General features: G+C 40.0%; 1 protein-coding gene across 1 annotated transcript; it reads left to right on the top strand.

Annotated features, from left to right (window-relative positions):
• Positions 1-6,724: 6,724 nt before the first annotated feature.
• DDX24 (DEAD-box helicase 24) lies at positions 6,725-22,689 on the top strand. Its single transcript, XM_069018152.1, has 9 exons — positions 6,725-6,882; positions 7,292-8,028; positions 11,014-11,391; positions 13,083-13,236; positions 13,603-14,118; positions 16,133-16,208; positions 16,785-16,973; positions 19,390-19,519; positions 20,990-22,689. Exons 2-9 carry the CDS (start codon positions 7,299-7,301, stop codon positions 21,211-21,213), a joined length of 2,397 nt encoding a protein of 798 aa, XP_068874253.1. The 5' UTR covers positions 6,725-6,882; positions 7,292-7,298; the 3' UTR covers positions 21,214-22,689.
• Positions 22,690-24,961: the final 2,272 nt, after the last annotated feature.

Below are 24,961 nucleotides of genomic sequence, written 5' to 3'. Positions count from 1 at the left end.
AAGAGAGTTTTAAAAAAATATGTAAACATTTATAAAAGCATCTCTTCCTTACTGCCTTTAAAAAACTGTCCTTCTAACTCAGTCTGGGAAACACTGAGCAGACATGATTCCCATTGATTTTAAAATCTGTAGATATGTCAAAGAGATCTAAAAATATCCTGGAAATGTGAAAAGCAGAATAAATTTTTTAAAAAAAGATTTTTTTTTTCTAGACATATAGTACTGGACTAGAATAAAGAACACAGAAGGAATTAGATTAACTATAAACATATCTCATTTTGACCCATGCATTTGACAGAAAAAATAAAGCTTGCATACTTTGTTCCAAAATCACATATATAAAAATGAATCCCCTCTGACAGTAAATCTGCAGGCAAGTGGTCTCTCATTCTCATCTGTGATTAAAGTCACGTATGACTTCCCTTCCACTCCTGCTGCTTTCAGCTCCTCCCTTTTCCACTCCTCTCTTCTCTCAAATAAAACTCTACTCTCAGCTTCATTCTAACCTTGTCATAGCTATTGTATTAGAATCAAGAGCTATTTCATGCTGCTCTAGTGAAATCCAGAGTGAATTGGAACCTTCGTTCTAACAGAGGAGCTGTGTAACCTTGCAAAGCCAGTACCAGGCTGATTTCAAATAATCCTTCTTTGATGGAGAAAACTGCAGAGCACCTGGGAGAATGGCACCCATACCTAGCAGAAGAAGAGAGAGAGTGTTATTCATACCTTTTAAAGCAATGAGGTCTAAATGCAATACAGGCAAAGATAAAATAAAAAAAAATAATAATAATAAAAAAAAACAACTACAAAATAGATGGAAGGACTTTATACCTGAACTATTCTTCAGGTGCTCTGGCTCAGCCTAAGGATTCTGGGGAGAAGTGATTTGTCGTGTTGGACAGATGCACAGTTCTTCTTTGCTACCCTGCAGTTAGGTGTCTGCCTTCTGGAAACTGCTCTGAAAAAGCTGTGTGTTCTTACTGTACCTGTACGTACCAAAAGAATCTACCTGCAAATTAAATTATTCACACAGATATTGAAAATTTGTGAAGTCCCAGTATGTACTGCAATGCCTGAATCAGCTGAAATATGAAGGAACTGGTTTGGGGGATACAAAAAGACATGCCAAGAGATGCTTTCAGGCAAAATGTGTGCACTCCCAATTAAGAGCCAGAATTTCTCATGCAATGGCCAAACCACAAAAGAAGGAAAAATTCAGCAAAATATTTTTAAATTATGTTGGGAAAAAAAAAAAAACCAAAATGAAATCATTCTTCATTTCCCATTTTCTCTAATTTAATACTCTAAAGAAAAATAAATACTGTTTCATAATGTACACAATGTAGGTTATGCACTATGTAATTACAGTTCTACTCAGGGCTCAGCACCTGAACTGTGCAGAAGTTCAATTCAGAATTCTGTCTGTTCACCATCACTGACAGACAGCCAAAGCTGCAGCAGCTGTCACTCACCATTTCCAAATGAGCGACCTCTGACTGGAATTGGTTTTTACAGTCCATCAGACTCTTAAAAAATGCAATTTTGATGTTCAATCTAATCCCTTAGCCTTACAAACAAGGTTGTTTTTATTCCATTTGTACTCTAAGTAAGGATGTAGCCATAAACAGGGGTTCTTCAGAAAATCTCCATGTTGAGGCAAACCTGTAACAAGATTAATATAAAAGAAACATGCACAAAAATATGAATCTACTTCAGAACAATGCTTGGAATGTAGCATACACAAACCTCAGCAGGAAAAATATATTATTTAGCGTATTTTCCACTTCGTTGCTAAGAAACTGTTGCTTCATTTCACTATTGTCATTTGCAGAAAATTTTTGATTGTTCTTTTGCCATTTCATCTCATTGTAACAGCTATATAAATAAACGGGTTAAAAGGGAAAAACACTGGACTTTATTCAATGTATTCAATGGACTGTATTCAATGTACTTTCATCTGTAGCCTGGTCTCCCATATTCTTTCCTGTAACTTAGTTCCCTCCAATAAGATCTAAAAAACCAAATAGATTATTTTATGAGAACACAGAAAAGACCCTTAAATTTATCTTTATGTAATATATAAAATCTGAAAGATTGCAGTCATTGTGCTCTCCCTGTCTTTCTCTAAGAACTAGTAATGTTCTCCTACAGTGTCTAATCTGCTACCCTCTGTCCAAAAGTAGTTAAAAGCACATGCACAAAGACAGAGTAACAACAGAGAAAACAGAAAGTGTTGTTTTTCCTCATATCATCCAGCTATCTGTATGATTTTTTTATCTGGCAGTAGGACCTACTAGCCAGCTACTTTACAAAGTTTAAGTGAATGATTTTCTATTGTAAAAACTGGCTCTGCTATATTCATAAGAGGAAGCTGATGAGTCCAGTTCCTTGCTATGACAACCATGAACACTGTCATACTCATGTCAAATATTATATTAAAACTAACAACTTTTTGTCTTCAAGTATTCTTTACTCATTAGTTGCCATAGAAACTTAAGATTTCCTACCTAAAATTACTGTTGGCCAGTTTACCAAGTTTCTTCTTGTCATAGTGTCCTTTATTCTTCCTTTCCTGGTATTTAAAGACTGCAGTCATATCTGCTCTAATCCTGGATTAAACAAGCTAAGCTCAGAATTTAGTTTTCACCCCTTAAACAGGCTCCTCATTCTCCTGATTACCCTAGCAGTTCCCTTGGCATCTGCTGCAGTTTGACTTCACCTCTCTTGAATTAAGGTGATCAGAATATAGTATTGAACATAAAAACTTCCAGGTAATAATGCCCCTTGCAAAGAATGAATATCTGTACAGGAGTTATCTTACCAAATATACTACATTGGCAGCTCACAGTTGATCTTGGGGTCAATTACTACTGTCATCCACAGTGACCTAAAATTAATTAAGTCCCATCTTAATGGTATAAATTCTCAGTATTAGCTTTAGCTGAATGTACTTTGTATAAGACAATTCATCCAATTATTCTGGTCCTCGAGGTCCTTTCAATCGGCCTTGATATCATAATTCCCCTCTGTATTAATAACTGTGTCATCAGCAAATTTAATATTGTATCACAGTTATTCATTAAATAAGATTAGTCCACAAAACTTTAAGAAATGCAAGTAAACTCCATATAGCTGATAGGTTAATCTATCAATATACTCACCAAAGTGCTCCCCCAAAAGAAACATGCATTTCCCTTCCTCTTTAGCCAACTTCATTCCTCTCAAAGTTCTGTACTATTCCCTTTTCCCCTATGAAAAATATTTTGATGTTGGCCAGATAGATTAGATGCACTTTATTTTTCTGCCCAGAAAACCAGTTACCCTCTTAAGGGACACGGCCTGATTTCCCATTTCCCCTTGGTTAACTAATATCAATTTATATTTAATTTCCTGTTATCTTCATAACTTTCTTTACCATTCTTCCCTTGAAAATACGTTCTGAAGTATCCATTGCATTTGACTGCATTTGAAACCATTCCAAATGTTTCTCTCATATTAAATGGAGTTGTTTTTGCTATTCTTCAATCACACAGAAAAATCTTCCCCTTGATAAATCTGTACTTGAAACAAGTCTTTGCTACTGTAACTAGAGTTAAACGTGACAGTACTCTTAAATCTCACACCTGGAGATTATCTTGTTCTCCTGGCTTTATGAACACATTAGCTGTAGGAGCAACATGATGTCTGACAAAAGGCTTCACAGAGATAAGAAACACATCTGTGAAGTTACAAGAACAAACAGAGAAAAAGTATAAAAAAGGCAGCATAAGCCAAGGGGTATATATTTTTAAATGAGGTTTACCAATGGAGAACTAATAAAGTGGAGAAATATAGAAAAGTATTCCAGAATACTGCAGAAAACAGAAAGAGGAATCCAACCTAAAACACTCTTACAGTTAACAACCCAACTCCCAGAGTTACTATTTTTCATGGTGCTATGCCATAAGATCTTGTCAGTCCTAGAATGGTATTCCAGAACTTCTGAAGATGACAACAGAGGCCTTAAGCTTGAGAACCAAGGCTTTACCTTGCCACTTCAGGACCAGGACAACAAGTCTTGTCTGGCTGCATCCCAGAAAAGAGAGAAGAGCAAATTTTACAGTCTACAAAGCACAGGAGGCATCAGGTCCCCCACTGGCCAGCAGCTGCATGTTTTTCAGGTGCACAGTGTACCATGAGTATTAATATAAATGACAGTATGATGACATTCTTTTGTTAGCAGAAATAGCTATCAAAATCAGTAATTAAGCACATACTGACATTCCTGCAAGAGACCAAAAAAAAAAAAAGAGGGAAACCAAAGAATTTGATTACAAAGTGAAAGCCTACATCAGTTGCTCACTTGCAGATTCAACTGTTACCGGTGCTGCATGAATCCCAAAATTAAAGGTATTGGTCGAAACAATCTTTGGCTTAACCCACCTTAGGAGAAGTCTTCCATATTTTATAAAAAATCAAAATATTAATTGAAAAAACATATAATATCTATTATCTAATACTGCACTCTAGGGACCAAACCACAATCTCTGGGCTCCTGATCTGCAGGAATGTAAATTTACAGCTGGGAAGAACAGGATCGGTTACCAGGTAAAGTTCTATAACAAGGACATCAAACCCTTCAAGTTCTCTTGGGCTCTCAAACATAGTGGCTTAAATAACTTGGAAACTATTGATAAAATAATAAAATATGTATGTACTGACATGAGTTATGCAAGTAAATGACATGATTCATTAATTTATTAATACAGGGTACTATCTTCAATTCACAACTTCCTGGTATTTAAATAACTGTTGATCTAAAGAAGTCCTAGGAGGGTGAAGCAGACCTGTTTCATTTGTCATTGGTATTCTTACTAAGAGCTCACTCGGCACTGTCGATAATGGAACTGTGTTTATCAGGAGTTTAACAGCTGACTCTCTGTTAGGACACGGAAGTGAACTTCTCATTGACAAAGCCTTGTCACAACACACCAAAGCTGTACCTCTTTCAGGTCACAAAGGCTCAGAAAGATTAATGTTACAAAGGCTCAGAAAGATTAATGTCACTGTTAATACTAAGCAAATGTTTGGTTTATCCCATTTCAAAGCAACTCAAATAACCAAACACCTCTTGAACAACCAGTTCACAACTCAGCAGGGAGAAAGTTACCGTGGCTGTGTAGCTAAGGCTGTTCTGAAGCTCATGGCTTATTACAAACAGGCATGTCCCTCCTTTCAAATTGAGATTTAGAGCCTGTAGTTCAGTCCCTCAGTCTATAAACAGTATATAGAGCTCAATACTGATCAAGAAGAAAACTCAGCTGCACCCTCACATGAAATCTTACTGAAAAAATCCGAATACTCCTATAAAAACATCTCCACATTAAAAAGCGTAATTCAACATAATTTGCAAGCCATTTCCATGTTAAATATTTATTTGAGAACAAAGCTGGAAATTCTGAAACTACATAAGGACATATGATTGTACCTAAGAGTAACAGCTAAGAACTCTTCTGTCCACTTTTTTTTTTTGTATTTTTATTCAGCATCAGTGTTAAGTCAACCACACCGGAATTTCAGAATAATGGGGTCTTTTGCATTTGCAAATTTGCTTTTACTAATATGCTCTGAAAGAAGAGAAAAAAATGGAAAAATTGCAAACAAGCTCTTTTGTCACTTACAAATTTGAATCTAAACAACCTGGAAGGAGAGATACTTTTAATGAAGGAATGCATAAACTCTCCTGAGACCCTTCATTAAGGCTGGCATGAAGATGCAGCCCCAGCTCCTATCAGTGAGGCAGTACTGTTGGCTGCCTCCAGCTCAGTACTATGTAAATCAGGTTGGATAGCTACAGTGTTAAATATACCATATAAAACCCTGCTCCCTGAACTCACGTCCTGACTGTCACTGATTTAAACTCGTCTCCTACAGAACATGAGGACCAAGCATCGAATGCTCTTTAGCTTTGCTCATGGAGTATGAATTGGAAGAAACTCCCTATGTTGTGCATTGGTAGGTCATTAATGATGATTACCTGGAATTGGAACTGTCCTTAAAAACACTGGCCTTAAAACATTAAAAAATTGCCCTTGGCCTTAAAACATAAAAAAAAAAAAAAAAAAAAAAAAAAAAAAAAAAAAAAAAAAGTAGAGAAAACAACCTTCTGTTTTCCCATCTTCTCACAGAATCGGGAAAGGTCTGCAAATACCAAAGAGAAAAAATAACTGCAGTTGCTGTTGTAATTGTGCTTTAACCTACTGTCCTGGTCTCTACCACCTAGAAACAGCAAGAGGTACTTCTGAATGTCAGCCAGCCTTTTAGCAGAAAAAAAAATCTTCCATTATCATGTAATTTTTGACGTCCTCCTCCTACAGCAAGATGTGGCTGCGAAGAGCATGTGATCACACAAGAGGAAAAAAAACCTTGCTGTAACCTCGGTGGTGTTTGCTGCTTTTCAGTAGGTATTGGCTACTTCTCTCCTAAATGCGTTACTTTACCCGTAATAGCCCTTAAATAGGATAACAGCAATAGTCTTTAACAGGACCACACGAACGCACAAGCAGGCGTGAATAACAAATCTTTTTCACTGAATGAGCAATGCCGGTGGTACCCAAGCGTAGCTGCCAATTTCGGGGTTGGGATTCCAGAGGCCTGTCGCTCACCCCTCACACGACACGGGCACGCACAACCGGCCCGCGCCCGCCCGGCGCCGCGTAGTGACGTCCTGCGGCGCCGAGTGACGTCACGCGGCAATGGCGGCGCCCGGGAGCGCACGCGGGGGGCGGTAGCGGCAGCGGCCGGGCCTGGGCAGAGCCTGCGGTCCCGCTCCAGCCCCCTCTGTCCCTCTCCGGTCCCCTCTGTCCCTCTCCGGTCCCCTCTGTCCCGGGGCTCCTGAGCGCGGTAAGCGCTGGGCCGGGGGAGCAGGTGCCCGGAGCTCCCGCGTGTGGTAGCGGAGGCCGTGCCGGGCCCTGCCGCGGCTCCGGCGGGTGGTTCCCGGGGTGGGCAGGGGTGGGAGCGCTGCGCGGCCTGCGGCAACTTATCCAGCGGTTCTAGTTATATCTCCGGAGGTGTTGCAGGAGGGACGCAGTAGGCCTGGCCTGCCTGATGTATTTAGTTATATTATAGTTTATTAAGTTGTATTTTAGCTATAATTATATTAGCCTAAAGCTATATTTAAGTTATGCTATTGGCATATTTTAGAAGTAAGTAAAATTATTCCATAGATTCCCGTTTGGTTGAATATCAAGGTAGTGTTCATTTTTTGGATCTGAAGCCCTTCTTTTCTTTTTTCCTTCGGTTTCTTTTTTAGGTAAAAAATGAAGGTCAGAAAAGGAGGGAGGTTTAGGTCTTCCTTTAAATTGAAACAAAAAGGCATTGAAGTTGTAGGAGAATGGAAAACCGTGCAGATCGACCCCAATCTATTTGCTGAGGAGGAGTTTCGAGATATAGTGTGCTTGGAGGAGCTTACAGAGTACAAGCTAGTAAGTTCTTCCAAAGTGGGGAAAGTAAAAGAGAAGAAGAGAAGGGCTGAGAGTGCTTCAGAAGAAGGCAATGAGGAGGTGGAAGAACCTGTCATCCCTCCAAAAAAGAAAAAGAAAAACAAAGATTTGAGAGGCCAAACAGATAAAGGCAATACTCCTAATGCAGTAGAAATGGATGTGCTGGTTGATAAAGAGGCAAAGTGTAATGAAATAATTGAAGAAGCAAATTGGGAAGACCACAGACATGTGACTGAGAGCATGTCAAGCAGAAAAGACACTCCAAAGAAGAAGAAAAAGAAGGTGTCTAAAAACAAGGCTTCTCAAGCACAGGAAGCCTTTCCATCAGTATCTACTTCTAAAAAAGTCAAAAATTGGACAACAGAAGTTTTATCTGCCTCAACCGATCAAAAAGCTGATGTGTCTGCATGGAAAGACCTGTTTGTACCTGAGCCAGTGCTGCAGGCCTTGAGCTACCTGGGGTTTAGTGCTCCAACTCCTATTCAAGCCTTAGCCTTGCCTTCTGCCATTCGGGATAATATGGATGTTCTTGGGGCTGCAGAAACAGGTACAAATCTGTTAAAATTATTGTGTATGCTGGCAGCATCCCGTTTCTCTTCTTTAAATGTAGCCCAGGGTTGCAAGTTTTTATGTGTAGAAGAAGCAGCTTTTATATATTATACGAGAAGAGCTTTTGTCTTTTGGGTATCCAACATATTGGTAAAGCATTAGAACTTTGGAACTTACAAACATGGGAACGTCCCATCTTTACAAAGCATGTAAAGCTTTGAAGTCTCAATGAGTCTTTATGCTTTTGGCAGAAGTCTCTTTTCCTGTTTCTCGAAGTGCTTCCTGTTTTGGGAATGGAAAGTGATGCTCTGCAAAAGGCAGAATTGATGAAACAAACAGGCTCATTTCTGCAGCAGCCAAACATGTGCTCCTGGTGAGGCAAAGCAGAGAACCAGGTTCCTGTGGAGATAATTCATACTAGTGTGGAGCAGTGAATAAACACTGGGCACAGTGATAAGTGTGAATATGACCCAGGTCATACAGCAAAATGGGCCCACCCTGTGCTCTGTCCCCTGGCTTTGCCTGTACATTGTCACCAGCCCTTCTCCCTGCTTGTGCTTGAACTGAGTATTATATCGATGATTGAGAGGTAGAGTCACTTCCATTTTGTGCTCAGCTCATGGTTTGAGCATTACTGGCCTTCATGAAATTTGTTACAGCTCCTTGTTTGCTTAATGCAAGGAAGTCTCAGAACATTATGCTCCCTCAAACTTTGTTTCCTGCCTTTGAAGTTTAGTCTTTAGCACTGGAATGTTTTTTCCATAAAACACCTAGAGATAGGAAGCACAACTGGAAGCTGCCTTGGTTTAAAGGCTTCCTTTACACTGTTTTCATCTGTTCCAGTTGCTTTATCTCACTGCTTCTCTGTAAAGTCATTTACTGCTCTCAAGCAGGAAGGTATAGTAACTAATACGATACGCAGTCATTTGCATTTTTATTTTAATTAGAAGCTACATTGATGCTATTAGCTTTAATAAGATTAGAAAGCCCCACAGGGAGTGTTTTTGAAAATGGGACTGAAAATTTAAATGGTGCTTTTGTACTGCAAAAAAGTGCCATTTTGGCAGTGCTGGTAAGTAAATTGCTCTCTAGCTGCAGAATGGAAAGCATGGTTGGTGGCAGGCTGTGTGGTTGCTTTATAATTTTGTATAACCCTGAGGTAGTAGGACTGTGTTTTGCTCATTTATTCTTTCATGAGACCAATCCAGATTCTCTCTAGACAGTCCAATGGATCGTTGGTGTTTCTGTAGAAACTTGGGAGATGTAAACAACTGCCTGTTAAGAGGTGCTGCACCTGGGAGAGGGTGAAACTCTCTAGTCCTTTTTCTGCATCCTATAGCACCCCTTAGCATTGGGCCTGAGGGAGGAATGTATGAAGTTAAAGAACTATTAATCTTCCTTTTTGGTAGCAACATTGGGAAGAGTGGCAAGATTTTGATATGGCAGCAGATCCAGGTGGAGATGCAGGGAATGTCAAGGCTTGTTTTTGCAGTGGGTCTTACCCTTTCTGTTCATTACTATGTAGAACTAGTGAGGTTTCTGGTTAAGGAGCCAAATCTATGTAAAATTATTCAATCTGAAACAATTTAAAAGAGCAAGAATTGGCTTGAGCTGTAGTACCAGGATATACTTTCCTTCTGGTTTTGCACGCCTGCCTATGGTATGTGGTTTGTGTGTTATAAAGATAACATGTCCTGTGAGGTGATAATTTGTGGGTGAATCCAGTACCTGCAGAATAGTTCTGATTATCACAGCCATAATCTGTCTGGGTCCAGTACTGACATTTGCACCAGTGAAATTGAATTACATTTAATTCAAGATCAGCAGTGTTGTTCACCTTAAAAACAGATGTTTTGGTAATACAGAATCTTACTGTATAAGTGCTCCAAGTACAGGTTATAAACATTTTCTGCCTCAAGTCCAGACAGAAGTCATAAAAGACCTCACAGACATGCAGAAAGGTGGAGAAGTGGATATGAGACTTTGCAGCAGCACTGGTCATGATGATGACACTGGGCTTAGCTGTTTATTATCTCATATTAAGGTTCTTCCCTAAATAGGCAAGATTCTGTGTTGCCAAATTTGGCAAACCTTTACAGCTTTGTGATATGGACAGGAATTGAGATTAGATTTCCAAAGGACTGCTTTCTAGCAGTGGCCTGATACAGGAATGGTGTAATAGTGTCTTGTACTCCAGATGCTGCTTTCATGATTAGTGAACTGCTACATCTGAGAAGCTTAATTGGCTGGGGTGGATGTGCTGCCGGGCTTTTCCTAATGTCTTTATTTCTGACAGATATTTCTGACAGATAGTTCAGAAGGGAATATGTGGCAGGGATGTAACTTGCAGTTGGTACAGTGAAGTCTTGCAATTAAACTTTCTTTTGACAAGCCCCATCTCACCAAAGTGGATTCTTTCTTTTAAATTAAATGTATGTGTTCTGATTATAAAAATAGGACCCAGTGCTAGATCAGGAAATTAGACAGTGGAGTATTTCAAAATACAGTTTCTTAGAAGGTCGTAAATACAGGACTATAAATTGAAGATGGAAGCTAATCCTTCAAGTGCATTCCAGTTTGTCCTTGGCCTCATTTGCTACTCCTTTATTTGGAGAACACTGATTAGAACTTTCAATTAGGGCATGGTATTCTCATTATGAGCATGCAGTTCCTTAAAAATATCTTGACTGCAACTGCAGCTTTTTAAAAACACTTTCAGAAGAAATAAATCTGCCTGACCTGCTAGAGGTTGGAAAAATACCTGTTCCCCAGGCAATATGCTATTGGTCACGTCAAAGAGATGTATAAGGGAAACAGGAGAAAAGATGCTATTGCTGCAAGTTTCTGGTCTTCTAAAGATCATAGGTTTGCATCTGTTACAATGGTATGCTTTGAGAACAGTGTGTGATTGGCTGTTGCTTTTCTCATCTTTTCAAATAAATGACTTGTCAGACAGTGTTATTATTCTTGTTTGTTTTTTTAGGAAGTGGCAAAACGCTTGCATTTGCAATTCCAATGATTCACTCTGTGCTGCAGTGGCAAAAATCAAATAACTCAACAACCAGAAATGACAGAGTTTCTAAAGAGTCCCATCAGCATCATGATGAAACAAGATGGGAAAATGAGGATGAAGCAGAAAAAGTAACCCATCAGCAGGTTGAAGATAGCGGAGATGAAGATGATGCATCTTTCACAACAGGCTGTGTGAAGGTGCTGGAAAATGTTGAATTTGATTCCGATGATGAGACACATACTGTTGACTCTCATAAAAAGAGACCTCTTTTAGGACTGGTCCTTACTCCTACAAGAGAATTAGCTGTACAAGTAAAGCACCACATTGATGCAGTTGCAAAGTTTACAGGTATGTAGATCCCATGGGCCATGTCTCAGATTATACTGTGTTTGGATCTTGGCATTGGTGTTGAACCAGCATGTGTGCCGCACTTTCTTCCATAAAATCATAAAATTGGTGTAGCTTCTGAAGGGTTAGAGTTTGTAGTCACTGATGTGGGAGAAATGCTTGAAGATTCTTCAGTGAGATGCATGTGGAAGTAATCAGTTAATGTGAGCTATTTTACTTTAAAATGTGTCTTCCTTCGAATAGGTATTGATTCATGCTCTCATAACACAGAATCAGTACTAGATACCTGGCCACAGGTAACTTTATTCTAGGTTTGGGTAATGTAGGCTACATATAATTAATAATTTCATTATGTATAAAATTTTGATTATACGTATAATAATTTCATTTCTGACAGGTATATCAATCTTTGTATATACTGTATATGTATAACTTCGTTCCATCTATTAAAAAAGAAAAAGAAGTTATAGCCATAAATACGGCCATATTTGTGGTAGAGGGCATTGCTGTATTGTCTGACTTACCTCCTGCAGCAGTCAAGCCACAGAAGTGTTGCTGACCTGACAATGTTAACATGCCTGACAAAAGCAATTCCCCCCTCTTCCTTTCCTTTCCAAACCAGAAGTCAGTACGTCTGTTAAGTGAATGAGTGGGGACATGAAACTGTTAAAGACTACAAGTTTTTCCCAATCCTCTCTACTTCTCCAGTACCAGTAATTGTTTATTTATTAAAGAGGATATATAGTGCAATGCACTACTTTTAAGCCCATCTTCCTTTGGTGTTTGTATGTCCTGCTGTGTTCATCAGTCTGCATCTGATTACAAGGCTTATTTTAACTGCTAGGCTGAAATAATCAATTTATGTCATACAGTTCTGATAGGAGCAGTGCTATTTATGTGTAAAAATCTGCTGTCCAAGTGATAATACAGTTGCTGCAGCAGGAGAGGAAATGTTTTGATGTGGACTTTCTTTATTGCCTTCAACTCACTTTGGGGAAAAAATCTGCACCTGGAAGCATGGTGTTCCACTAGTCCAGAAGAGAGATCAGTGGGAGCTTGGATACTGGAAGGGGCTTGCAGAGTAACATGGAATTTACCATGGGCCAATATATTGTTTGAAGAAGTAGGGTGAAATAAGCCATGTGTGGAGTCTGCTTCCAAAGATAAACTCCTTTTAGTACTTCAGCAGACTACTTAAAGCTAATGAGGTCTGTGCTGCTGTGCAAGAATCATTAATCGTGTGGAGGCATACTTGGTAGGATTGATTATTCCATAGCAAACGAGCAGTTATTTAGTAAGACAAGCATTTCTCAGTCTTATCCTTGAAGGGATCTTCTGGTTATTCTTAACAGGAATGTGCTTGTTCATGCAAATACAATTGAGAAAACATGAGACTCTGAAATGTGTGTAAACAAAGCTAACAGGTATAGATGTGATTCTTCATGCTGTTGAAAGACGTGTACTAATTCATGGCATTTAACTATAATGAGGATTTTTTTTGTAGAATTGAGTGCATTGTTGTATGCTCAGTGTTACATAAAACCCCTGAAGTTTCCTGGCCAAAATGCTTGTTGAAAGTTGTGGTGTAGACTGTTTAAAACACTTCATGAAGTAGATATATATAACAACATTCACTGGTAAACATTCACTGGTAAATTAGTGAAATAAAATCTGTTATTTATATGTTCTAGGCATTAAGACTGCAATTCTAGTAGGAGGCATGGCTGCACAGAAGCAAGAACGTGTACTGAATCGAAAGCCAGAAATTGTAATTGCAACCCCAGGCCGTCTGTGGGAGTTAGTTAAAGAGAGACACCCACATCTTTCAAATCTTCGCCAGCTCAGGTAAAAGTGCCTTTTCAGATAACTGCTCGATACTGAACTGGGCAGCCCTGCATACTGATTAGGTTTACTAACAGTTTAAATAATTTAGACTACATAAAATCACCTGTTTCTGTGTCAGTGTTTTATTGAAATGCACATTGGTTATTTTGATGGAGGGAGATGTCAGTTAAAAACGATAGTAAAGAACTGATTTTTCAAAAGGAAATGCAGAAGGCTGCTGTAGCTGCTCCAGCATACCTGGTGTTCTTTTCAGTTTTGTATGCATAACATCCTTTGTGTGTTTAGCAGGAAAAGTTGTTCTTAAATGTATCAGGTTTGTATTTAGCTGCACAAGTGTATTTTTACTGTGTGTTTTCTACTTGACAGGTGCCTTGTGATTGATGAAGCAGACCGAATGGTTGAGAAAGGTCACTTCTTAGAGCTGTCTCAGTTGCTGGAAATCTTAAATGATTCACAGTATAACCCTCGACGGCAGACTTTTGTTTTTTCTGCCACTTTGACTTTAGTCCATCAGACTCCCACAAGAGTTTTACAAAAAAAGAATGCTAAAAAGATGGACAAGAAGACCAAACTAGAATTGTTAATGGAAAAAGTAGGAATAAGGGGCAAACCCAAAGTAATAGATTTAACAAGGAAAGAGGCTACTGTTGAGACTCTGACAGAAACCAGAATCCACTGTAACACAAATGAGAAGGACTATTATCTCTATTACTTTCTTCTCCAGTATCCAGGAAGAACCATGGTCTTTGCAAACAGCATAGACTGTGTAAAACGCCTCAGTTCTCTCCTCACAATCTTAAATTGTGATCCTCTTCCTTTGCACGCCAACATGCACCAAAAGCAAAGGCTGAAAAACCTGGAAAGGTTTGCTGAGCGAGAGAGGTGAGTTGATTTTCAACTTCCTAGTAGAGAAAAAAAGAAATTGCATAAAGGGTGGTGGGCAGGGGAAACAACTCTGTTAGAGTAGGAGCAGGCTGGGGAAGTTAGCTGAGCATGTGAGTCCCCTGTTGATGAGCCCAGGATATTAACAATTAAGGATGAGGTTTCACAGTTGAGGTGATGAACTGGAGCAAGTTCAGTGGAAGGACACCCAGATGTTCAAGAAGCACTGACTCTGCAAGAGGAGAGGCTGAAGGCACTGGTTGTTTGTATTACCTGGGAAAAGTATTTTGTGGGGACCTACTGGCAGCCCTCTGACACCGTAAAAGAGGGTTATCAAGAAGATGGTGCCAGGCTTTTCAGAGTGGTGCTTGATGGGAGAATGAGGGGCAATGGGTACAAGTTGAAATAAGAAGATCAGGCTGGATATGAGAAAGGGCTTCTCATCTGTGAGGACAGTTGAGCATGGGAATAGGCTGCTTGTCTTGGAGTTTTTTGAGGCTCAGTTGGATAAAACCCCTGAGCAACCTGGTCCAGTCTTGCAGCTCGTTGCTGCTGAAAGAACTGTTACTTGCCCTGTTTTCAGACATGTTTTTAGAACTCTCCTACACACCTCTGCCCATGTCCTGGTCTGCAGCTCATTTGATCCTCTGTAAGTTATTGAATCTCCGTAAACCATCAGAAAACTAACCACTCATTACTCATTTGCAGGTTTAGTTACATAAATTAGTATCCCAAGGGTCAAAGTATCTTTGAGCAATGCAAAAGAAATGATGCTTTTCAGCAGTAGTGTGCAGCCAGGGCTTACCCAAGCAGACCTGTCCTGCCATTTTAGGAAATATTGTTTCGGGGTGTCTTTGGGGTGGCCTTTGGGAGGAGATGTTTGGTCTCAGTACTTCCATGATTCAGAAGCCTCACAATTTAGTCCTGCTGTGAACTTCTGTGTGCTGTCTGGGAATTTGTACCTTGTTAGGAGATTCAGGCATGGAGAGCAGAGGTTCAATTGCTGTGATGGAGCTGCAGCATCCCTTGGCAAATGTATTGATAGCATTTGCATAGGTCAGGTGAGGTGTTTTCAGAGACTGCAGGTTTTCAAGGCAAGAAAGAAATCTATGAGACCATTTCTCACAGCCTTCTGCAGGTTGCAAGCTGTAGAATTTTCTTTTGCTATTTCTGCTTTGCACCTTCTAGCAATAGAGTATGCAGTCAAATGCCATAAAATCTCAACAAATTTCCATTATCTAAATGGAACTAATTTCAGTTGCTGGGAGATGTTTTTGAAACAAACTGTTCCATATCCTGGGGAGACTTTTGTCTCTGTAGAGACTGCTTATATAAAAGAACAACTTCTTTGAGTAGTTCATCTTGTCTAAGGAGAAATAGTAATTGTTAGAACAGAACTCACCCCTTGTATTTCTAGCTTTTAATTTACTGAGAGCTTATTTGAGTGCAAGTTGGCAGAAGATATTTCACCACCAAAAACTGTTATTTAAATAGATAATGTGAAAAATGTGATTTTTGTCAACTGATAAAACTTCTAATAACATGTCTGTAGTGCCAGAGGATCAACTGTGTTTTTAATTGTGTGGTCATAGCAAGCTAAAGAAATTCTTTAAAACCTGGACAGTGCACTGAAAAGTGTAATGCAGGGGCACATACCCCCCTTTCCTCATTAAATAGCAATTTGTTCTAGCATTCTTGTGAACTGAGAAGAAAACCTTAGGAAAACACAATCCAGCAAGGTAGTATTTATTTATTGGAAACACAATAGACCTGCTGAAGGCAACATTTGCATTTTTTAATTTTACTTCTAAGAATTATTGTTTCAAGACTGCCCTTGAGTTAAATTGGGTATCATTTCTGTAAGGGCAAACAGAATGCATATGTCCTACAGATAATACAGTATAAACCTGTTCTTTAAACTGCTATGGTTAATTCTAGGTTGCTGTATTTTATGTTCCTTGTTACATGATTTACTCTTCAATTTTATGTTCATTAAATTTTGTCACCTTCTCAGCTGTGTCCTCCTGACAACAGATGTTGCAGCTCGTGGTCTTGATATTCCTAATGTCCAGCATGTCATCCACTACCAGGTTAAGTATTTTTAATGTTTTTCCTTTTACTGTCTTGGTGTGACATACGTTTTTGCTGATACAAATCCTGAACACTGTAAAGCTGTAATTCTTGGTCCTGTGTCTAGTATAGTCCCAAGTATAGAAATTAAATCATTTAACTGTCCTTGGTGCTTTGTACTTAAAGATCTTATTTCTGCAGTGACTGACTGCAGTAGGTAGTACTTTATGAATGTGTGATTATGTATCAGAAATGACATAATAGATATGATCTTCCTTGTTTTTTGCTCAACTTTGGTATCCAAAGGTGTGAAATGACTCAGCTGAATAACTCTTCTCTGAGGACACATAAAATATTTTCCTGCTTTGCAAATGAAATGACTGAGGGTCAGAAGTTAGGAGAGACTCACAAAAGATTACGCAAGGAAAAATGCTGGATCAGAGAACAAAAAGTGTGTCAGGACATCGTCTTTTACATTACTCTCATCAGTGTTACATGCAATGTACTGTGTGTATTTGGCAGCCTCTTGTCCAAAGCATGCCAGGCTGCTGGTAGCTGTCCATGGCCAGCTGCATGGCTTCTCTGAATCCTTGCAGGTCCCTCGTACTTCGGAGCTGTACGTGCACAGAAGTGGCCGAACAGCCCGAGCTGCCAGTGAAGGCCTCAGCCTGCTGCTGATTGGCCCTGAGGACTTGATCAATTTTCGGAAAATCTATAAAACATTGGAGAAGAGTGAAGAGCTGCCATTTTTTCCAGTTGATACCAAGTGCATGACTTCTATCAAGGTAAAGAAACAACAGTCTTTTTGCAGCCTGAATGGTTGCTTGCTTACTTGTATTATTGATATGATATTGCCTGTGGTGTTCTTTCCAGGTTTCAGATGAAATTTACTCTTGAGGATCTGGATTTGAAAATTAAGTTAATAACACTTTCTGTTTTTTTAAGCAATGTCTATGATTTCTCCTCAGTAACTGGCCCAAGAAAGGTGTTCAAACAAATATCATTTGTTTTTCCAGAAACAGTATAGGGAAGCAAGTGTGTTTTGTGGCTGTGGAGGTGGGGTGGCTCTATTAAGTACATTGTTTAAAGGCTCTTATGTTAAGAACAGACTAGACAACAGTAACAGGTCCAGGGATGTTCAGTGGTCTTCACCTGCCTCTTCCCATGTGAAGTAGTGAGTTGTCTGCTTTTCTAGAAGTTCCTGTACTGTGAGGTCACAGCTGCTACTGAACCCTGTCAAATTGTGTTTCCCTTGTATAGGTTATTGCCCATTTTAAGGAGGATTCAGTCATTCACTAACTATGGGTAATGGTTAGGATTTACAAAGCAATGTGTTTTAGAAAGCATCTAGTCACTGCAGATTTTCTGCTTCTTGAGTAAGAGACTATTTCATTTCTCAGCATTCTCTTAAGAGTTTGGGTGGTGTCAATCATGTACAAATGGGACGTATTTAAATACTGGATTTTAAAGGAATCCAGCTGGGGTTGAAATGTCTGAATATTGCACAGTCACTGAGAACAGGGAAGAATGCAAGCAGTCAGATAATGTAGCAGGTGTCTTCCTGTTGCAGTGGGGATACTGCAACATCTTCCCCATGGTATTCTGATTCAGGCTTACCTAACTGGCTTGGACTGAGCCCAGGGTCTACCCCAGTGACAACAGCAGTATCCTCACCTTGGGAATAATGACAGCAAGCTTCAAAACCCTGGCTTGGTACAAATAGGGTATTTCTTTCAGGAGATGCAGCTGTCTGAAAGAAGAAAGGAAATAAAATAAATACTTCCACAGATTCATTCTTTTCTCCTCTTGGTAGTAACGAAGAGAATCTGATTTCCACCCCTATCTCTCCCACTGCCCCCTTCCACCTACTAAATGTTTCTAGTTACTGAAAGAAATCTGTTGTTTCAGAGAATGTTGCTTCAGAGGTTCCTTCTGTTTTTCTTGATGAGTAGTTCTTGGCTCTTATCATGCTCTGTCAATTAACGGGCAAATAAATATTGTTTCTACGCTTTCTGTTTCCTGTCGCCATCTCACAATGATCTCTCCTACCTGTAATAGTGCTCTTCTCCCCAGAAGAGATCTTTGTAACTGTAGTTGCAGGACTCCAGCCTCATAAGCCCTTGGAACAGTCAGGTCTTATTTATGCTTTGTCCTGGGTTTAATCACAAAGTCATTGTAGTTGGGACTAATAGTGCTGCTGGTTCTTTGTGTCTGTCCCTTTGGCACACTCCTTCCCTCTTTTTGCATGCCTTCATTCAAGTTCAGGAAGTCTGAAGGGGTTTCACACTTGAGAGGAAAAGAATTGTTGAACCAGGATAGACTTACAGAGGACTTAAATTTTGCAGAGATGGAAAAACTTACTTGAAATTTCTTGTGATGATCTAAGAAGTAACTGACTGAGTAGTCCACTGCAAGTGGTATTTCTTCTCTTTCTCTCTGTAGTAATTATCCTGGCAGTCCTGGCTGCTGCTGTTACTGTGTAGCACCAGCCTGTTCCGCTTAGTGCAAGAGTTTGTTTTATGCAACTGCAGGCACATTCCAAAGAGCAGAACTTGCTTCTGGTTGGTTCATATTTACTGTTAGTGCAGACTTTCTTTCCACAGTGAATTAGTTATGTGTTTGGCCCAGCTGGAAGCCTGCAGGTCAGGTGAAGTTTGCTGGACATTTTTGTTCCACCTGTGTGCAGCTGGGAAGAAGGACAGGACAGTCTGTCCTGTGCCTAAACAAGATCCAGGTGCATTCCTGAAAACATCTATTCCTTCCATATGGCTTGCAGGAGTTTACTTTCTTCAGAGTGGGATGAAAGTAGTGGCTGCCCCTTAAACTGCTGAAACTAATAAATCTGAGATCAAGCTGTACTATATAAATATGTAACTTGGAAGTGATTGGTATCTGAATCATGGTTTGCTCTTGATATCTCTCAAGTGTTTATAATGATTCACATAGAACGTTGAGTTAACATTCAGGTATGTTTAGTAGTTGAGGTGTTTTAGAAGTCAGAGTCTATCATGGATCTAAAGAAGGAAAACACTAGTGAATAATTATGTGTTTGTTAGGTGAGGCATCTCCTGGAACATGGATGGGGAGCAAAAGTGTCTCTGCACCCCAGTTGCATTACAGTGCATGCTCTCAAACGCTTATTCTGCTAAAGTACCCCACATTTAAACCTGATCATAATGTCTAAATGTACTTTTGTTGCAGGAACGGATGAATTTGGCAAGGCAGATTGAGAAGGCAGAATTTTTCAACAGTCGGGCAAAGCAACACAACTCCTGGCTCCAGCAAGCTGCAGAGGCTCTTGAGATTGATCTTGATGATGACATGTTGATGGGCAAGTAGAAAATGTTTTTCCATGGGTATGCTCAGTAGGTCCCATAGCGCTGGTGTCCAGAAGAAGCCTCACCATGGCAGAGAAGCTTCAAAAGCAGCAGGGCAGAAGTGGGGGGGAAGGAAAGGAGTGTTGTTGGTGCGTGGTGTTAGGGGTGTTTTCAGGATGATGCAGAGAGAGCAGCAGAGAGTGCTGGAGCTGAGGGAGTGAAGTGTGACAGTTCTGGCAAGTCGCAGACAAGTCTACATGTTGTAGGACAAGAACTGTTGAGCTCTGGCAAGCATTTCAGAGTAATCTACACAGCTCAGTATGTCCTGATTGAGTCTTGTCCCCTCTTGTCATAGAGAAGGCTGTTTCCACACTTCTGCTTCTCTCTCCCACTCCCTTGTAGTCAGGCATCAGGACAGGAGCCTGACAGCTCTGTGTGGGAACACCCAGGAAGTGCTAGGGAACACCAAATATTATGTGAGCCTTAAGTAGGTTGAGTTGTGTGGGCTAAATGACCAATACATATATTGAAGTTGGTGAGGTTTTTGGTGGTTTGTTAGAAGCAAATAATTTCTTACATTTTTAAAATATTTTGCAGGCTGTGGCTGAGAGAATGTGTAGGGCTGTACAACTGCAAGTGGCTATTAGTTCAATGCCATGAAGTTTTGCAAAGCTTAGATGCACTGTAAAATGCCACATTGCGTTCATATTTTGAGAACTGAAATTATGATTTCCTACCAGTTCTTTGGAGGCAGGCTGAATAGGGTTGCTGCAGGGGTCACTTCAGATTAGTCTGCATCTAACCTGTTAGTTGCTAAATATGCCAGTGTCTTAATTTTGAAACATGTTTAGATTAATGTCTTTCTTTATTCATGGCTGGACTAGCTGTTTCTCAATCACTCTGCAAGCAAACACTAACCATCTCTGTCTAAATTGTTCAGGGGTGCTTTCAGATAATTAGCACTCTGCTCTCTTGTTTTGACATAATCTGAGTATGCTGTGCTTTGGAATGATTTTCTAAACAGCACATCCAGTCCAAGTAAGTTGTGACTCTCAAGTGAAACACTTGATAATTGCCACCCAGAAACTTGCCAGATTTATGCTTTAAAGTGTACTCAGTCTCTAATTCTTGTGTAGATTGCTGGAGAGCAATTAAACTCTCAGCCATTCCTCCCATAAGTGAAGCACCTCTTACACAGTTATAAAAGATTTAGTAATGTGCTTTCAATTTTACCTTACAGCAACCTTGATTTCATTTTTCCTCAGTTCAGGCTTTAACTATGGTTACTCAGTAGTCAGGATTCTTCTAGATCTTGTTACCTTGTGAACAGCCTGGGTGATCTGAAAGTGTCACAGATGACTGGGAGTTGAGTGACCTTGTTAGAGAGAAAGCTGCGGTTAGCATCTGCCCCTATCACTACAAAGGCCTGCAATGCAAGTTTTTATCTTATTGTAACATTCTGTATCTTTGATTTCTGCCCCAAGGAAGAAAAGCTAGCGAGCAAGAAGAAAGCCAGAAGCAAAAGATGCTGAAGGGGATGAAAAAACAACTGAAACATATGTTGTCCCAGCCACTGTTTAAAGTCCTTATGAAAACCAAGTACCCAACACAGTCTGGAAAACTACTCCTGCCTCAGACATCAGTGGGCATTTCAGCTCTAGGTGCCGTGTCCAGAAAGCAAGCCAAGAAGAAGAAATCAATAAAATAAAATTGGACAACAGCAAGATCATTCAGTGTGACAGAAGCAAGGACTATCCTCATCAAGGCTGTCAGTGCTTATGGAAGAACCCAGCTAGAAGACAGATTGTATAAGGATGTTGCCTGTGTATTTGTTGTGCAGGCACAAAACAAAATGTTGATTTGAAGGGCTCAGATAACATCTGGTTAGTTACTGTTGAATCTTGTCTTGGATCTTGGGTTTTTTTTATGTTCTTACTTTTTTCTTAAATCTCTGTATTAATAGAAGTTAATTAGTTTTCTCGTAGTTCTGATAATTACTCCATTTTGTGAGATGGGTAAAAGTTACTGGGTAGAATTCACTGTGGGCAAACTCTAAGGATAAAGCTTGATTTCAATTTTAATGTCTTTGAAGGACAGGGGAAGGTCAGCTATATACAGTGCGAGTACAGTCTGAGCTGGTGGTAGTGGGAGGTTTGGCTTTTGCTGCCTCCAGCTCAGTGTGAAAGACAGAAAATACAGATAATGTTACCAGTAAGTCTACAATTCTGGTTATGGAAATGTCCCAATTTTCTTTCTCCTCTGATAACATTTCTCTGTTCTGTTCTCCACCAGGTTTAATTCCCCTAGTCCTGTGTTAATACATTTTGAAGGTGCAAAAAAAAGTTAAGGTGGCAATGGGCCAGGACTGACCTTGGAGATGTGTAGATTTCTGAGGAATATGTGGTGTTACTCAGTGTTTTCTTAATTGATATTTGAAGTTAAGCCTGTATTTGAAAACATGTTAGAACCATGATCTTTGCTGTAATGGAAGAGATGATGTTTTGAAATGTCACTTTTGAAGATTGCTCCATGATAATTATGCTTTTAAATAATTTTAACCTGGTCTGGGCAAATATTTTTTAAAACTATTTTTAATAATACGTCAGAAATATATTTTGAATTTTTGTTAAATTATATCTGCCATAAACTCCGAAGCCTGTGTCTGTTTTCAGTTACTTGAGATTTCTAAGTCCCTCATAGTTGATGTTGTTTGCACATAGCAGGCAAGGAGAGGGGAAAAGCACCCAAAAGATAAGACAGTGGAATCTGTTTTGGTGGGAGGACAGGTAACCTTCACTTGCCAGCTCTGGATGAGGCTTAGTTTCTGTGTCTCATACATTAGGGAATGAATGAACCAGGGTCACTGCCATGATAGGAAACACCAATTTACTCAGCTACTCAGGGAAATTTGTCTGTGGAGTTGAGTGCCCCCTCTAACCACTTGCTAGTTATATGAGAATAACAAACTCTTTATCCTTTCATCTGTGTAAATAATTGAAGCCCCTCATCTCTGGAGGGCTTTTCTCTTGTTTTCATGCGTTACTGAAGAAGAGCTGTGACATGCTGTAATCATAAGCATACAGAGCTTATCAATTATGTATGAGACTTTCCTTGCAATGCACTGTTTGTCTCATGCCCTTGGGAGCAGAGGGGGAAGTTTTGGGCGAGAAGAGATGGTTTTCCCAGTCGTGAGGAGACACATCTTTGGAGTTAATGTGACATCTGAAAAATAAAAACAATTTTATGATGGTTCATTTGTAAGGAAGGTTGAAAAAAGGAACTGAACAAAGGTAAGCATGCCCTCATTTCTTTTCTGTGCTATTTTAATCAGGCTCTTACATTATGAAAAGAAAACTGGTATTGGTTTTGCATCCTGAAGAGTTTGAAGACCAGGAAGGCCTTTTCTGCATCTTATGATGCATTTCTGTTCCATTTCATTAGCAAACTCAAGGCTGGATCCTGGCAATAGAGCTCAGCATCTTCCTGCCTGAATCTGCATGAGGTAGGAATTTCGGCAATTTCTCATTCCATGAGATGATGAGGAGAACTGAATTGAAGGACTGTTGTTATTTCATTTCCATCATTGCTATGAAGTTTTTCAGCTGCTTCTGTTTCCCTGTGTTTAACAACGCTGCTCTCACACTCCCAGCCCAGTGTCTTGCCAAGTCTCCCCAAGATGGAGCATGGCACTTGTGCCCTTCTTGCTGCCTTCATAGAGTCACAAAATGATTCCACCATGCCCACTAAAACATATAGCAAAGTCCCACATCCACTCGTTTTTTGAACACTCCAGGGATGGTGATTCCACCACTTCCCTGGCGAGCCTGTTCCAATGCTTAATGGTTCATTTGCCTGTGGGACAGGCTCTGGGGCTAGTTTTCTTCTGCAGCCTCTGATGTGCTCTGCATGAACTCTCAATGCTTAAATCTACTGATGCTGCACCCGCACAGGAACTCAAGCAGAGCTTGAACCCTAAAAATATCTTGGTGTCTTAAAAAGAATACTTGTCTAGAGCTCTGGAAGCTCTCTTGTGGCTGCCTGTTTTGCCTTGTCATTATCTTACTAGGATACCCTGGGTCTTCTAGCTAGAAGAAAAACCTTATATTTGCTTTAGCTAATTTTAAAAAATTGTTAAACCAATAACTGAAAGATACTGCCATTTAGCTGCCCCAGTCCTATGTGAATGAAGTTACTGCAGAAAGAGAGTAAGGCAGAATGTTTTCTCTAGCTCTGATTTGCACGTGTACTACTGGTGCAAATTAGACGTGAAGAATTTTACATCAAGTCCATATGGCCAGTGTAATCTTAGTATTTATCAAATATGTAGTATAAAATGCCTTTTCTAATGCTCTGCTGGCACAGCAGTTACACTGAGGCCTCAAACAAGTAATCTTGTGTTTTGTGGCAGCTTATGTCTGCTGAAATACCCATTAATTAAGGGACTTACTAAATCTATTTAAGCTGTCAAAGCAACTTCCAAGTAGATTAATAAAAGCATGACTTCAGCAGAGTGGGGGGTAGGGTACAAGCTGATACAGAGCAACCAGTACTGCCGAACAGAAAACTGAAACAATAGCTTCTGAACCTTCATTTTTATTTTCCAAAAGCATGGGGCCAGTTGACCTCATCCCTGCCACAGAGTTCCTGGTCTGTCATACTCTATAAAGAGAAGGAAGGGTCCCTGCAGTTTAAGGCATCTGCTGAGGAGATAGTTTGGACAGGATCTCACATATTAGACAAGAGAGTTTCCTGACATTCCCCATGCCTTTTACTTCTCTCCTCCCCTGTATGTTAATAAAACAGCAAGTTAGCAGAGCAGAAGCTGGAGTGGTGCCTCACCATATGCCAGCAGCCCAGGCACACGGCTGGCCATGTGGCACAGGGGAGGTAATTCACACCTCCTGAGCGAGGGCCCGTACCACACCTCACTGCAATTAGTCTGTATCAGGTCCCTGAGGGGAGAAGAGATGGGAAACGGACAAATTTGACAGCCTCACCTCACACAGCCTGACACAAGCAGGAAAATCTGGTAAGAAGGCTGTGGTTTCCTGGGAGTTGAAACTCCCACTGCTTTGTCCTGTGCTAGCAGGATGTGGTTTTGGGTGTCTGAGCTATTCCAGACTGTTTGATGAATGGCTTGGTGAAGGAAGGAGCTCAGAAGACCATGAATTGAAAGACTAGTAAAAGATTGATAATACAGCAAGCAACAATCTGTAAGTAATACCCAACAGTCATTGCAGAAAAGTAGGATGATGTCAGTGGTCATAGGTTTGGGAAGTAGAAGGGAGGCACAAGACAGAAGAGCTCTCTTTAAGAAAATGGTCCTGGTTCTGTAACCCTCTGTAGATCCCCTCTATGGTCCCCTTCTGACAGTTAGGCAGATGTTGTCTTGATACTGTTCTGGCTTGTGAGAGATTTTCTGTTTCAGCTTCTTTTTGTGAGAGATATTTCAAGGC

Source organism: Aphelocoma coerulescens, chromosome 5 (assembly GCF_041296385.1).
Source record: "Aphelocoma coerulescens isolate FSJ_1873_10779 chromosome 5, UR_Acoe_1.0, whole genome shotgun sequence".
NCBI classification, from domain to species: domain Eukaryota; kingdom Metazoa; phylum Chordata; class Aves; order Passeriformes; family Corvidae; genus Aphelocoma; species Aphelocoma coerulescens.
Note: the sequence above shows the minus strand (reverse complement) of the source record. Positions and strands in the feature narration are given on the sequence as shown.

Coding starts and splice junctions, on each gene's coding strand:
- DDX24 (XM_069018152.1), top strand. CDS start 7,299: ATGAAGGTCAGAAAAGGAGGGAGGTTTAGGTCTTCCTTTAAATTGAAA. Junction 8,029..11,013: donor TCTTGGGGCTGCAGAAACAG/GTACAAATCTGT, acceptor TTGTTTTTTTAG/GAAGTGGCAAAACGCTTGCA. Junction 14,119..16,132: donor AGGTTTGCTGAGCGAGAGAG/GTGAGTTGATTT, acceptor TCACCTTCTCAG/CTGTGTCCTCCTGACAACAG.